At 43.6% G+C, this 16,001-nt stretch overlaps 1 protein-coding gene across 1 annotated transcript in view; it reads right to left on the bottom strand.

Annotated features, from left to right (window-relative positions):
• The window catches only part of LOC127004637 (cGMP-dependent protein kinase 1-like), a 140,665-nt gene extending 125,188 nt beyond the window's left edge, over window positions 1–15,477 (bottom strand). Inside the window, exon 1 of the mRNA XM_050872687.1 lies at window positions 14,726–15,477. Coding sequence (XP_050728644.1) covers window positions 14,726–15,442 — 717 coding nt within the window. The 5' untranslated portion in view covers window positions 15,443–15,477. The remainder of the gene's footprint in view (window positions 1–14,725) is intronic.
• Between the last annotated feature and the right edge of the window lie 524 nt (window positions 15,478–16,001).

The following is a 16,001-nucleotide window of genomic DNA, read 5'->3' as shown; positions in this document are numbered from 1 at the left end:
CAGCGGCGCCGAATTTACAGGTTTCGCCGAATTTACAGTTGCGTCGAATTCACAGTTGCGTCGAATTTACAGTTGCGGCGAATTCACAGTTGCGTCGAGTTCACAGTTACGTCGAATTTCCAGCGTCATCGAATTTACAGTTGCGTCGAGTTTACAGCAGCAATTTACATTCTCGTCAACCCGAACATCCGGGGCGGGTTTGGTGTGCGCGGCGCCGCCCTGTTTGGCTTATTTCCGATCGTTGTCCTGATTGGCTTGATGTATATGTTTTTATCTGCCCTCTCTGTTTGGGTGCGGACGTGCTTAACTGAACGGCCGGGTGCTGTGTGTGTGTGTTGTGTGTGTGTGTGTGTGTGTGTGATGGTAGTGATGGTGGTGTGAGTGAGGGATGGTGCTAGGAAATGGTTCTTGGTGATACTGAAGAGTGCTGTATGGTGCGTGTGTGTGTGTGTGTGTGTGTGTGTGTGTGTATAGAAATGTGGTAGTAACCCTGATAGTATTGGTCTATGGGGGAAAAAGCAGGCAAGGGAATGAGTGGAAAGGAAGGCAAAAGGAAATGACGATATGACTATTTAAGAGACACGACTTGAGAATATTTGAAGAGTCTTGAGGAAGTGTGACTAAAAATATTTGACGAACCTTAAGGAAATGTGCCTAAAAATACCTGAAGTGGTCGTGAGAAAAGGAGACCACTGAAGATATAATATGTAGGGCAAAATATGTGGGTATCTAGTCAGTAATCGTGCTCATGATGTCAAAGGTATGTGGTATGTGGGTGGACGGGTAGTTAAGGTGGCATGCAGGCTTTTAACGTGAGATATATGCAGGTGGAGAGGCACGTGGGGAAAGAGGTGTGGCTGCAGGTGGTAAGAGAGCCATAAGGTGTGGTCTATGCATAAGTGGGTGAACAGGTACGTAAGGTGTCATGCAGGCTATTAAAGAAAGGTATATGCAGGTTGAGAGAGGCTTGAGGTGAAAGAGGTGTGGGTGCAGGTGGTAAGAGAGCCATAAGAGGGTGTGAGTTATGCATACGTGGGTGGACAAGTAAGGTTCAGTTGCCCTAAAAAATATCGACCACCACGTGAACGATAAAAATAGAGAACGAGCGAACACTAGAGAGATAATAGACGCTGATAACTGAAATTGCGTATAGTTTTGGACCGTTTTCAATTACATCATATCTTGTGGCGTAGAATTATCTTTTTCTGAACGATATAATAGAGATTGAGCGAAAAATACGTAGAAAGGATGGACGATGCAGCTAACAATATATAAAAGAGGAAAGGGCGGATGTTTAAGACCGTTTTCAATAACAATATATCTTGTGGCGTGGAATTACCTTTTTGTGAACGGTGGAATAGAGATTGAGGAGAAAAGATGTAGAAAGGATGAACGATACCACCAACTATATATATATATATATATATATATATATATATATATATATATATATATATATATATATATATATATATATATATATATATATATATATATACGTAAGTGGAATATATTTCAGTCCAACTTCATATTACTTCGAATTCTGAGGGAGGAGGATTTACTCTTTTGACCAACTGAGTGACTAAGTGACTGCACAGGTATTAAGGAGAGGCTGATAACGAGGTGCTGAGGCGTGAAGGTGTTAGGAAAGGTGTTGTGAGAGGAGAAGCAGGAGGTGTTGGCAAATGATGATAGGTGTTAGGAGAGGCGTCTTCAAGGAGGATATGAGTGTAGGAGGAGGAGGAAGAGGAGGTGTAGGCGTGTAAGGGAATGTGGGTATAGTCAATATTTACGCTGTGATGAGAGGGAAGGTCACGGATACTGAGAAGAGACGAGGATTCTCAAAAGACGCGAAGTTAAAATCGTCAGTTTAGGGTAAAGTCACGGATACTGAGAAGAGGCGAGAATACTGAAAAAGATATGAGAATTGGAACCTTCATTTAGAGTTAGAGAGGAGACTTACGAGTACCAAGAAGAGACGAAAATAGTGAAAAAAGAAAGATAATTGGAAACGGTATTTAGAAGCAGTCACGAATACGAAGAAGAGACGAGAATACCGAACCGACCCTTAAGTGAAATCGTCAGTGAAAAGAAATGTTGCGAGTACGAAGAAGAGACGGAAGTACTGAAAAAAAGGCTCTAAATTGGAACCGTCATGTAGTAGTTACGAATACTAAGAACAGACGAGAATACTGAAAAGAGGCTGAGCTTAAATCGTCAGTTAAAAGAAGAAAAGTTAAGAATACTGAGAAGAGATGAAAATACTGAAAAAAAGTCGCTAATTCTGAAACGGCATAAAGAAGTAATGTTACGAATACTGAAAAAAGACGAGAATACTGAAAAGTCCCGAAGTTGAAATCGTCAGTTAAAAGAAGAGTTATGAGTACGAAGAGACGGAAGTATTGAAAAAAAGTCGCTAATTTGGAAACGTCGTAAAAAGTAACGTTACGAGTTCTGATTAAAGACGAAAACACTGGAAAAAAGTCGCAAAATTTGAAACGTCATAAAAAGTAACGTTACGAGTTCTGAGAAAAGACGAAAACACTGGAAAAAAGTCGCAAAATTTGAAACGTCGTAAAAAGTAACGTTACGAGTTCTGAGAAAAGACGAAAACACTGGAAAAAAGTCGCAAAATTTGAAACGTCATAAAAAGTAGTGTTACGAGTTCTAAGAAAAGACGAAAACACTGGAAAAAAGTCGCTAAATTTGAAACGTCATAAAAAAGTAACGTTACGAGTTCTGAGAAAAGACGAAAACACTGGAAAAAAGTCGCAAAATTTGAAACGTCATAAAAAGTAGCGTTACGAGTTCTGAGAAAAGACGAAAACACTGGAAAAAAGTCGCAAAATTTGAAACGTCATAAAAAAGTAACGTTACGAGTTCTGAGAAAAGACGAAAACACTGGAAAAAAGTCGCAAAATTTGAAACGTCGTAAAAAGTAACGTTACGAGTTCTGAGAAAAGACGAAAACACTGGAAAAAAGTCGCAAAATTTGAAACGTCGTAAAAAGTAACGTTATGAGTTCTGAGAAAAGACGAAAACACTGGAAAAAAGTCGCTAAATTTGGTCACGAGTACTGAAAAGACGAAAATACTGGAAAAAAGTCGCTAAATTTGAAACGTCATAAAAAGTATCGTCACGAGTACTGAAAAGACCAAAATACTGGAAAAAAGTCGCTAAATTTGAAACGTCATAAAAAGTATCGTCACGAGTACTGAAAAGAAACGAGAATACAGAAACAGATAAGAGAATTGGAATCGTTAATTAGAAGTAGAGTTTCAAATACTAAAAAGAGATGAGAATACTAAAAAATAAACGACAAAATAGCAACGTCATCTAAGAGTAACGTCACGAACACTAAAAAGAACAGGCATACTGAAAAAAAGAAAAAAAGAGAAAAAAAAAAACTAGAATTGGAAGCGTCATTTTAAAAGGAAACTCACAAATACCAAGAAAAAACAGGAATACCGAGAAAGAAAAACTAGAATTGGAAGCGTCATTTTAAATGGAAACTCACAAATACCAAGAAAAAACAGGAATACCGAGAAATAAAAACTAGAACTGGAAGCGTCATTTTAAAAGGAAACTCACAAATACCAAGAAAAAACAAGAATACCGAGAAAGAAAAACTAGAATTGGAAGCGTCATTTTAAAAGGAAACTCACAAATACCAAGAAAAAACAGGAATACCGAGAAATAAAAACTAGAATTGGAAGCGTCATTTTAAAAGGAAACTCACAAATACCAAGAAAAAACAGGAATACCGAGAAATAAAAACTAGAATTGGAAGCGTCATTTTAAAAGGAAACTCACAAATACCAAGAAAAAACAGGAATACCGAGAAATAAAAACTAGAATTGGAAGCGTCATTTTAAAAGGAAACTCACAAATATCAAGAAAAAGCAAGAATACCGAGAAAGAAAAACTAGACCTGGAAGCGTCATTGTAAAAAGAATCTCACAAATATCAAGAAAAAACAAGAATACCGAGAAAGAAAACCTAGAATTGGAAGCGTCATTTGAAAAGGAAACTCACAAATATCAAGAAAAAACAAGAATACCGAGAAAGAGACGAGACTCGGACGCGTCAGTTTCTGTGTTCGTCTTTTCAAAATCTCTTTCAGCGGCGGCGGGACAGTTGTTTGGTGCTGTGTCGACCCCGGAGAAAACACGGCCAGAGAAACGTTGCTATGGTGAAGGAGAAGGCGGCGAGGATAGTATGAGGCAGTTACGGTCTTAATAGAGGAAGGAAAGCGAGTTCAGAAGACGTGTGAGAAGGAGAAGACACCACTACTGTTATTTCTACTACTATTATTGCTATGACAGACGAAGTAGGCGGAGAGGGAGCTGAGAAGACGCGTAGAAGGGGACACCATTACCACTATTACTGTTATCATTATTAAGAGAAATGAAACAGGTAGGGAAGGTAGGAATCCGGACACTATAAGCCGCCTCCTCAACAGCCCTCCAAACACCTGAGACGCCGAAAGAGAAAGGAAATAAGAGAGAAAGCGATGGGCGAGAAGGATCATTAAAGAGGTCGAGAGAATATAGGTTTTAAAGATGGAGGGACAGAAAGGGAGGTTAGTAAATAGGTAACTTACAATATGCAGCAATCAAATATAAGAACACCAACAGAGAAGGGAAAGTGGGAAGGTTTAGTATTTCTCTTGCTATGTATATGATTTTGAGGGTTAAGGGAAGACTATAGGGATCAAAAGGAAGGTTTGTTGAGGTAAATATATTAAGGAGGAGAGAGAGAGAGAGAGAGAGAGAGAGAGAGAGGAAAACAATCTTCTATCTTTAAATATTTCCTTCCATTAATAATTTCTCTCTCTCTCTCTCTCTCTCTCTCTCTCCACAATTGCAGGTGATGGCGCCCCTAAATACACGGGCACATTAGCGTCGTACCATCGGCTCATTATATTTGTCATTAATTAGTGCCGCGAACCTTTCCCCCTCCGCCTGTGAACGAGGAACGGCACGGTTATTATAATTCCCGAACGTCCACCTGGCGGCCGCGTATCCAACAATAAATTTATCGGCATGAGTGTGGGGCGGCTGATATGTTTCTCTGTCTCTGTCGCTGTCTGTCTGTCTGTTTTTTGTCTCTCTCTCTCTCTCTCTCTCTCTCTCTCTCTCTCTGTAAGTCTAGTTTCGCATTGGTAAATCTATCTTATCTATCTATAATTCTTCTTTACATTCCAGCTGGTTTTCATCTTATTCTTTTATCTACCTCTAAGTCTGTATGTCTGTCCATCTATTCATCTACCTATCTATCTGTCTTTGCCTTTTGCCCTTGAACTGTCTCCTTTGCTTACAAAAAATCGTGCCTCTCCATTTTCCTTTACGAGCCGTCGATAGTCCCTGGTTATGAACGCAAGCAGGATGGAGTTTGTGACAGGAGTAGGCTCTTATCAACTGGCTCCTGTCTTGTGCGAGTGTAAGAGGACATTATCTTTGTTCTCTCGTCTCGTTTTTTCCTCTTCCACTGCCAAACAGAATGGACAGACAGACAGCTCCTGAAGATGTGCCAGCGGGGTCCAAAGCTGCCTTACATCACAATAAACTCTAAGCGCGTGGAGATGAATATAAACGAGCCAATAAACTTCCACAATAATTTTATCGGTTTATTTACAATTGGCGCAAAAGGGCTGGGGATATTTTAATGGATTCCTATTATATTTTTCATCGATTTTCTTATCTATCATTATTTATCCTCCTAAACGTTTGTCCTTTCTATATATTTCTCGCATCCTCTCTCTTTCCATCTGCTTATTATCCTATACTCATTTCTCTCTCTATATATATCTTTTGTTAGTGTTTATTTGTTACTTATACATCGTAACTTCTCTTTCCTTCGGTTACATATAATAGGCTCCACAGATGGGGATTAGCCAACAACCCCGGATGCCTATGTGGAGAAGTGCAAACTATGAACCACTTACTCCAGGAATGCCCAATGGGGCCTCACTGCACCGACCAAGATCTTAGGGAAGCAAGTGAAAATGACATCTTATCTATCTATAACGCTTCTTTTCATTTGTTAGTTTTCATCTTATTCTTTTATCTACCAATATATCTGTATGGTTCATTTATTCATCTACCTATCTCTATCTACCTATCTTTCCCTTTTGCCCTTGAACTGCCTCCTTTGCTTAAAAAAATCGGGTACGTTTTTATCGCGACAAGATATGAATGCATGATATTATAGGTTCATATCTCTCTATTCCTTTATGTAATGTTTTTTTTAGTGTTTATCTATCGCTAATTTTGACGTATCTGTTTCCCATTTTCTTTCATTAGTTTCTTTTACTATTTACCTTCCTATATTATCGTTCTTTTATCTTATTATCGTACTCTCTCCTCATCCATTTGTTTATTATCCCATTCTCATATTTCTCCCATCATGCATTCCTTTTTTTTTTAGTGTTCATCTCTCATTTAGTTATATTTTGTCTGCTTCCCATTTTCTTTCACCATTTACCTTCCTATATTATCGTTCTTTTATCTAATTATCGTACCCTCTCGTCACCCATTCGTTTATTATCCCATTCTCGCATCACTTCCATTATGCATTCCTTTTTTAGTGTTCATCTGTTATCTAGTTATATTTTATCCGCTTCCCATTTTCTTTCACCATGTACCTTCCTATATTATCGTTCTTTTTGCTAATTATCGTACTTTCCTCATCCATTTCTTTATTACCATACTCTCATATCACTTCCATTATGCATTCCTTTTTTAGTGTTCATCTGTTATCTAGTTATATTTTATCCGCTTCCCATTTTCCATCTACTCGCGCAGTGACGCATAAAAAAGGGTTCTGTTTGTATAACTCGCGCATTTGCATATTTTTCCATGAGTTTGGCTCCGGGGACTTCCATGAAATATCGCGTTTCCATTTGTTTGCTCTGTTGTGATGCTTAATTTGGCGTCACTGATAAACATTTCAAATACAAACACAAACAAACATATAGATACGTGGAAAGAAATGATTAGATATAAATACAAATACATGTGAAAAGTTTTGGTATCAGGGATTTTAATAACACTAACCCTACTACTACTACTACTACTACTACTACTATACTACTACTACTACTACTACTACTACTACTACTACTACTACTACTACTACTACTACTACTACTGCTATTACTACTACTACTACTACTACTGCTGTGATGGGATGCAGATAGTGTTGTGTGCTTTCCTCTGAGGTGAATTTGCTTTATTAGTTAATTTATTTGGTCTTAGGGAGAATAGAATACCTTTGAATATATGTATTAATCATTTATCATTAGTATTTTTGACTTGATTTTGTACGTTGAGATAGAAGGAAAAGGCGTTTGACTGTGAGTTTATTATTTTTCCATCATTACTACTACTACTACTACTAATAATAATAATAATAATGATAATAATAATAAAAATAATAAAGAAGTCATCCCCCAATATACGTCATTTTCCCAACAACGTCAGTGTTACCAATTGACGACATGCAAGGAGAGGAGCAGCATCAGGGTAGCCAACGCCTCCTCATTATCTTCCTCTAACTAGCTCTTCCCTTTCATCCTCCTCCTCCTCCTTCTCTTCCTTCACTTCCCACATTCTCTCCTCCTCCTCCTCCTCGCCCACTGTCCTCGCCCCTTACGTCTCCTCGCCACGCATCGCCAAAAGATGTAAAAAATGAGGAGCGTAAGGCGGCCCCGGACATGTTGGCAGCCCTGTCGCCTCGCCCTCCCTTGCCATAATGAGCGTTCGACCTCAAAAGAAAAAACAAGAAAAGAAAAAAAATGAGACAAATCGGAAACGTGAAAATATTACCAAAGTCGATGGCGGTAAAAGAGAAATCAAACTTGCACAGAAATTAGTTAGTTAATACTTGTTTGAAACTTGATTAATACGTGTTTAGGACTTGTGATGCAGTTGTCTGTTGTATTTGTTTCGGCAACTTAAAGGAGAAAAATGATAATGTGAAAATTTTGCTTGCGGTGATGGTGGGGAAATGTGTATATAACGAAAAAGTGTTAGTTGAAGTAAATAAGAGTGAGGCGAAAACACACACACACACACACACACACACACATGTACGCGGTAGGCAGTAAAATATATCAAGGAAACGCAACTGCTCATAAAAATACCGCAGTTGCTTTGAAATATAACGCTGCCTTCTCGTCCACTGTTTAAGCAGAGTGCAATAGATTACTGCAAGGGTGTGGAAGGTGGAAGAAACTTATGCAAATCAGGTAATTGTAATAAAAGTAGTAGTAGTAGTAGTAGACTAATTGTAGTAGCAGTAGTAGTAAACCAATACAGGGGAACAGCACCACAAGTATAAACATTCACTTAGGTGTTTGTGTGTTGAAAAACCTCATTTGTTTACGAGTCGGTTAGGGGAAAAATATACAAATCTTTACCACGACGCGCAAGTGCCGAACCTATTAATATACACTCACATACACGACGCGGGAGTGCCTAAACTATTAATACACACTCCTAAACATAGCCGAGGGTGGTGGACGATGAACGACCCATCAACGCTGAACTGATGTAAACATTCAATATAGATATACTCTCCTATACGTGTAATTTGGCTACTCTTTACTGTTAACCAAACCTGATCTAACCAAATCTAATTTTACCCCAGCCTCACCTAACCTAATCAAACCTAATCTAGCCCCAGCCTCACCAACCCCAACCACATCCGGCCATAAGCTAATCTAAACACGGCTGGCGGTGTTAAAGGAAGGAAGCAAGAACCATCAAAGAGGCCATCATGTACACACTATTGACGTTTACTTCCTTTAATGTGTAATAAAGATAACAAACATACGCACGTGAAGAAGGGGAGGGAGGGAGAGAGAGAGGGGGGAAGATATTTTCGGCAGCGTAACCAACCACGTGTTCGAAGACTAAAAATATCCTCCCAACACTTGCTTACGAAAAAAAAAAAAACTCCCTTATGATTTATGTTATGGCTGTTGTTCTTCAGCGGAGGTCACGAGATTAAGTAGACGTCGGGTGAAGTATGGCTGTCTACCTGTCAACGGCTCGGGTAATCTTGCAGCTCAGGTGTGGCTTAAAAAAAAAAAAAAAAGGTGAGAGGTCTCGGGTGGGAGAAAGATGTCCCGTGCGTCATGACATATAAATGAATGGAGACAAACAGCGCAACACTTAACATTCACAGTCTCCAGGCACCGTTTCTCTCTCTCTCTCTCTCTCTCTCTCTCTCTCTCTCTCTCTCTCTCTCTCTCTCTCTCTCTCTCCCTTCCTTCCTCAGTCTCTCTCGGTCTCTCCTTTCCTCTCTCCTTTCCTCTCCCCTTCCCTCCTTCCTCCCCTGTCACCTCTGCCATTATCATATTCTCTCTCTCTCTCTCTGTTGTCCTCCTCCCTCACTCCTCGACCTTCTATTCTCATTTCTTTCTCTCTCTCGCTCTTTCTCTCGCCCCCTTTCGATCCCCCTCCTTCCCTTCCCCCTCCCGCCCATTGTCAACACCGCCCCCCCCCTTCCCCCCCGCGACTTAGCTGGAGATGAGAGTCGCCTAAGATTTTCAGACTTATGAGACCACGACCGCGATCATCACCACCACCACCACCACCATCATCATCACCATCATTCACCATCATTGCAACCAACACCAACAACATTTGCTTTTCTTAACTCATCAGTCACCACCACCACCATCATCATCATCATCACCATCACTACCACCAACACCAACACCATTTGCTTTTCTTAACTCTCCTCATCACCACCACCACCACCATCATCACCATCTCCATCATTATCACCACCAACAATAATATACTTTTTCCAGTCTCACTACCACCACCACCATCATCACCATCACTGCCACCAACACCATTTGCTTTCACCACCACCATCATCACCATCTTCATCAATACCACCACCACTACCACCACCATCTTCATCTTTCTCTCCTTCTCTCAAACACCATCATCACCACCGCACCACACCCATCACTACCCTTCACTATTACTAACCCCACTATCACCATCACATCCTATCTACATCACCATACCCATCACTCCGTCCCTCTTTCTCATCACCATCACCACCAATAACAACCGAATCACTTTCATTTGTATCACCACCATCAACACCACCACCACCACCCACCTTCCTTCTCACACCACCATTACCACCACCACCACCACCGCTACCATCACTCGCTTTCCTTCAACTCTTTCCACCACCACCACCACCACCACCCTCTCCGTCTTCCTTCCTCTCATTCCTTCTCTTCCTCCTTGATCGTTGTAATAAACTTAAGAAAAAGATGTCTTATTTTTCCTCCTCCTCCTCCTCCTCCTCCTTCTCTTCCTGGTTCTCCTGTTTGTCTGTTTTTTGTCTGTTTCTTCTTCTTCTTCTTCTTCTTCTTGTCTTCTTCCCTTCCTCTATATTTCTTTCGTTATCGTTTGCTTCTTCCTCGTTCAACACTTAAGGATATGTTTCTTTCTTCCTTCTTTACTCCCTTCCTTCCTTCTTTCCGTCCATCCCTTCCTCCTTCCTTCCTTCCGTCCTTCTTTACTCCCTTCATTCCTTCCGTCCGTCCCTCCCTTCTTCCTTCCTTCCGTCCGTCTCTCCCTCCTTCCTTCCTTTCTTTCTTCCTTCTTTACTCCCTTCCTTCATTCATTCCCTATTTCTTTCCTTCCTTCCTTCCTTCCTTCCGTCCGTCCGTTCCTACCTCCTTCCTTCCTTCCGTCCGTTCCTACCTCCTTCCTTCCTTCCGTCAGTCCCTCCTTCCTTCCTTCCGTCCTTCCCTCCTCTCTTCCTCCCTTCATCCTTTACTCTCAGGGCACTTAGCTTATCATAAATATTAGATGTTGAAGGAAAAAAAGGATGGAAGGATAAGGAGAGAAAAATCGTCACCATCACCACCACCACTGCAATCATCACTACCAACACCACTACACCACCATCACCACACGTCCCATCACCACCACCACCACCATCACAATCACCATAATCTCCACTGCTAATTATCATCATCACTTTTTTTCCCTCTTACTTCATCCCCTAATCAGGTTTTTTCCATCATCACCATCATCACCACCATCACCACCTTCACCACCACCACCACCCTCAGCACCAGGTGGCTTCACTCTTTTCGGGAACTTTTTACGCGAACTGGCTTTCTCTCTCTCTCTCTCTCTCTCTCTCTCTCTCTCTCTCTCTCTCTCTCTCTCCTTTCCTCTCAATCTCCTCCCTCTTTGCTTTTTCTCTCCATCCCTCTTTCCGTAACATTATGTAGGAGGTAATCCCTTATAGATCTCTCTCTCTCTCTCTCTCTCTCTCTCTCTCTCTCTCTCTCTCTCTCTCTCTCTCTCTCTCTCTCTCCTCTTGCTTTTTCTCTCCATCCCTCTTTCCGTAACATTATGTAGGAGGTAATCCCTTATAGATCTTTCCTCTCTCTCTCTCTCTCTCTCTCTCTCTCTCTCTGTCACGTCCATCAATAGTTTATACGTCGCGTTTTTAAAGAATCAAGTCCATTTTTATTCTCACGAGAAAAGGGCGTGAGAGAAAATGGAAGACTATGGAGGCGAAACTGAAACAAAAGGACAAAAACAACGGGAACCCGCCGTATCTCAGAGCAGTCGAGAGGCTTAACTTTGCATTAGGAGGAGAATGAGGAGGCAAGAGGCAGGAGGTAAGAGGGAGGAGGAGGTATCAAGAGTAGTTTAAGCGCAGAAAAATGCTAAACCGTTTGATAACAAGACTTTCGGAGTAGAGTTTTGCGAGGAACTTCGTGAGGGGGAAGTATGGAGTACAGGCGGGATGGACGTTGATGGGAGTGTTGTGTTGGCTGGAGATGATGGAGTTTTTGATATAGGAGGAGGAGGAGTATCAGGAGGAGAAGGAGAACGAGGAGAAGGAAAAGGAATGGAATGAAAAAAAGAAGAATGAGGAGACGATGTAAAATAACGAGGAGGAGAAGAAGAAGGAAAAGTAGGATGATGATGAAGATGAGGATATGGAGAAGAGAAGAAGAAAGAGGAGAAAGAGAAGTGAAGGGAGGAATAAGTGATATGAAAGACATTTTAAAAGGAGGAAGAGAAAGATGAGGAGGAGGAGGAGGAGGAGGAGGGAAACAAGAGGAAGAAGAAGGTTGTAGGTTGACGATAACAGTGACTTAAAAGGAGAGAAGAAAAAAGCTTGTGAAAAAAGGGAGGAAAAGGGTCATAGGGAGGAGGGAAAGAGGGGAAGAAAAAGAAGGTTGATGGGAAAGGAGTATTTTCTAAGGAGAGTGAGAGTGGAAAAAATAAAAAAATGGACGCCGTAGTTTTAAATCCCGGCTTATACTGTGAAGTTTTAATGAAGGGCAAGACTGTAGGTGAGGCGGCGGGCGAAAAAAAAGAAACAGAAAAATCAGGTGTCGAGGACTTTTGATTCCGTCCTCGGCGCCTCGGAGTGGACGGCGTCTTAAGAGGAAACGTCGAAGTGTCCAAACTCTCTGATCGGACGGACGAAGGGACAGACGGGCGATTGGACGGGCGGGCGGATGGTTGGACGGACGCATGGACGGACGGAAGGGTGTTACAGAAGGGGAGCTGCGACTCATACGATACTTTTTTTTTCCTTCTTACGAGTGAAGAGAATATTTTATGTAGGTGAGGAAGAGAAGGATAGATTTCTGGGACATAGAGACAACTCGGAAAAATGTGGAGAGGGAAAGGAGGAGGAGGAGGAGCAGGAGAGGGAGGAGAAGGAGGAGGAGGAGGAGAAGGGTAACAAGAGATGATAACATACGAGTTGAAAAAGAACAATGAAGTGAAGGGAATATTGTGTCCATATGATAAGGAGAATAGACTCGAGGAACTAATAAACAAATTAATTAAAAAAGAACATGATATTTTCAAAGTGATTATACTCTAAGACCCGAAGGAGAAGGATATTAAAAAAAATGGAAGCTGAGGGGCGTACTTTCCCATCTTCTTATTACGAGAGTGAAGAGAAATTTAGTCCCGGTGATAAAAAAAAAAGGGATAGATTTCAAGGAAGCAGCGACAACAGAATATTTAAAAGAGAACAATGAGTTTTTAAGAGATACAGAACGGTAAAATAAAAGGCAAACTCTGTACATAGAAAATTTTCCACTGGGGGATAACAACAACGAGGAGGAGGAAGGGACACACACACACACACACACACACACACACACACACACACACACACACACACACACACACACACACACACATACACACACAAACATCCTCGCATCCAAATATAGGTAGGTTAATGAAGGGAAGTATAGATGTTAATTAAATACAATGGGAGAGCTCGCTGCATCACCATCATCATCATCATTCCCATAAGGCGATTAATTAAGGGCGAAGATAATGAAAGGGCGAGATTTCCCAGGCTCATCCCCCTCAAAAAAAGAGAAAAAAATGAAAACAGTGGAAATGAATGATGGCCGCTGGAAAATCAATGGACAACAGAGAGAGATGAAAGAGAGCGAAGAGAAAAAGAGAAATGAAAGAGAGCGAAAAGAAAGAGCGCGAGAGAGAGAGAGAGAGAGAGAGAGAGAGAGAGAGAGAGAGAGAGAGAGAGAGAGAGAGAGAGAGAGAGAGAGAGAGAGAGATGGGGTTAGACAGAAAGAAGAATAGACACATAGATAAATAGGCAGAAAGATGAAGATAGCTAGATATAGAAAGATAGATAGCCAGACAAAAAGGAAGAGAGACCCGGATAAATGAGAAGAGGGAGAGGGAGAGGAGGAGGAAGAGGAGGAGGTGGAGGAGGAGGAGGGCAGCAAGAGATGATGACATACGAGGTAAAGGGATTAGAAGATAATTTCGAAAATGAGAATGAAATGCCGCGAGATTTATGGTGTGGATGAGGAGGTGGGAGGAGGAGGAGGAGGAGGAGGAGGAGGAGGAGGAGGATGACGATAAAGAGGAGAGAGGGAGGTAAACGAGGAGAGAAGGAAGAGGAAGAAGAGGATGGTAGGAAGAAAGGAAGGAAGGGGGAAAGGAGAAGAGATAAGTTTTAGAAGTAGTAGTAGTAGTAGTAGTAATAATAGCAGTAGTAGTAGTATTAGTAGTAGTAGAAGAAGAAGTAGCAATAGCAGTAGTAGTAGCATAAGTAGAAGGAGAAGAGGAGGAAGGGAAAGTGGAAGGAAAAAAGAGAAAACAAAGAGAAGAAAAAAAAACTGCCAGTGACAATAAGACGTGATTGGGAAGCGATGGAGCGAGTGGAGGAGCCAGGTAAGCGAGGCGGTGGAAGGCAACAGGTGGATCGTCTGAGTGGAGGAGGGCGGAGGGCGAGGTGGATGGAAGGGGCGGAGGAAGAGAACAGATGTGGGAGGAGGAGTGGACGGGGAGAGGATGGAGGAGGTGTAGGTGTGGGTGGCGTGGAGGGACAAGAGAGCACGTGGAAGGCGGAGGTCGAGTACATTGTGCGTGGGGGGGGGCGGAGGGACTGGCGGGGCGCGGGCTGGTGTTTGTACTCCTTATGGATACAAGTGTGTGGTGTGGTGGGGCTAAGAGGAGACGCCACCAGACACACGCACAGACACACGTGTACGGCAGCGGTGAGGGGACACGCCGAGACACAGAGCGTGAGACAGAAATCAGAAGCGTGCCCGCGAGGGACGTGGAGAGTCGGGACACAGACGCCCCTGGCACGCGGACAGACAGGCGGGAGCGTGTGCCGCGGAAAGGTAACAAACAAGCTGAGGCGCGGTACTTACCCTGAGTTTGTGCACCTCGCGGCGGAGGCGCGTCACCTCCTCCGTGGTTTTCTTGAGCTGGCGCCGCATGTCCAGCGTCTCGGCCTCCAGCACGTCGATCCGCAGGTCACGCTCCCGCACGTCGGCCTTCAGCTCGGGCACGAGGCCCTTGAGGTAGTTGTAGTCTTCGGGATACACGGGTTTGGGGGCCCCGCGCCCGTTCCCGGGGCCCGGCCCGCCCGGGGGCCCCTCCTTGGGGTGGTGGTTGTGGTGATGGTGGTGGTGGTGGTGGCCGCCAGTCTGGCCTGACGTGCCATTTCCCATGGTGGCCACCGGCATGGGTGAGGGCTGGGGGGCGGGGGCTTGGGGCGGGGCGGGGGCGGTGGGATGCTGGGACGAGAGCGGGGCGGCGGCGGCGTACACCGGCCGGTCCAAGATCTGCGACAAACTGACGGGACCACTCGGGCTGGCGGGCCGCTCCACGTCTGCCCCGCCCCCCGCCCCGCCCCCCGCCGTGACCCCTCCCACGGCCGCGGTTGGGTCACTGCTCTTTTCCTTTTGCTGGCACTGGTGAGTGGCAGTGCCGCCGTTGCGGTCCAGCGGCTGTGTTTGGGCTGCGTGCGGGTGGCAGGCGGCGGGGGGACTTGGCGGGGACTCAGGGGGCGTGGGCGCCTCCTCAGTGAGGGCGGCCTCCTGCAGCAGGCGACTCATCTCTCGTACGCTGTCTGGGTACTCCATCCTGCAATGACAACAACACAGTATGAGTGGTGGGGCAGCACTCGCTTCAGGCTAAATGTCATTAAGCTGAAAGATGAAATACAATAGAGGCGTGGAAGACGCGACGCAGAATGCTTTCGAGAACGAAAAGTGATCGATCATTCAGAGTGTGAGAAGAGAAGAAAGATCTGGACAGAAATATGTAATACTCGAACTGCGTCGTGAAATGTGAAGGCATTGAAAGGCTAACCAGAGACTTCTTGCGTTTCCGAGAGGCGGCGGCTGGAGCGGCAACGAAGTGGCGCCATTGTCCGCGGGATGAAAGGGCCGCCAGCAGGTGTGTGTGTGTGTGTGTGTGTGTGTGTGTGTGTGTGTGTGCGCCGCGCCATGTCTGACCTCGACGATGAGTGCGTTGCGAGGCTCACTTGAGGGAACCACATTTGCCTGAGGCGCCGCAAGGATAAGACAATTGCAAGAACAGGTGATATGGCGAGGGAGAGGGATGAGGAGGATGACGATGTAGACGATGGGGAAGACCTTGTGAATTCATCCCTCCCATAACTAACCCCACAAGACAACA

This window comes from Eriocheir sinensis, chromosome 28 (assembly GCF_024679095.1).
Source record: "Eriocheir sinensis breed Jianghai 21 chromosome 28, ASM2467909v1, whole genome shotgun sequence".
Classification (NCBI taxonomy): domain Eukaryota; kingdom Metazoa; phylum Arthropoda; class Malacostraca; order Decapoda; family Varunidae; genus Eriocheir; species Eriocheir sinensis.
The sequence above is the reverse complement of the archived record's forward strand: the minus strand, read 5'-3'. Positions and strand labels throughout refer to the sequence as shown.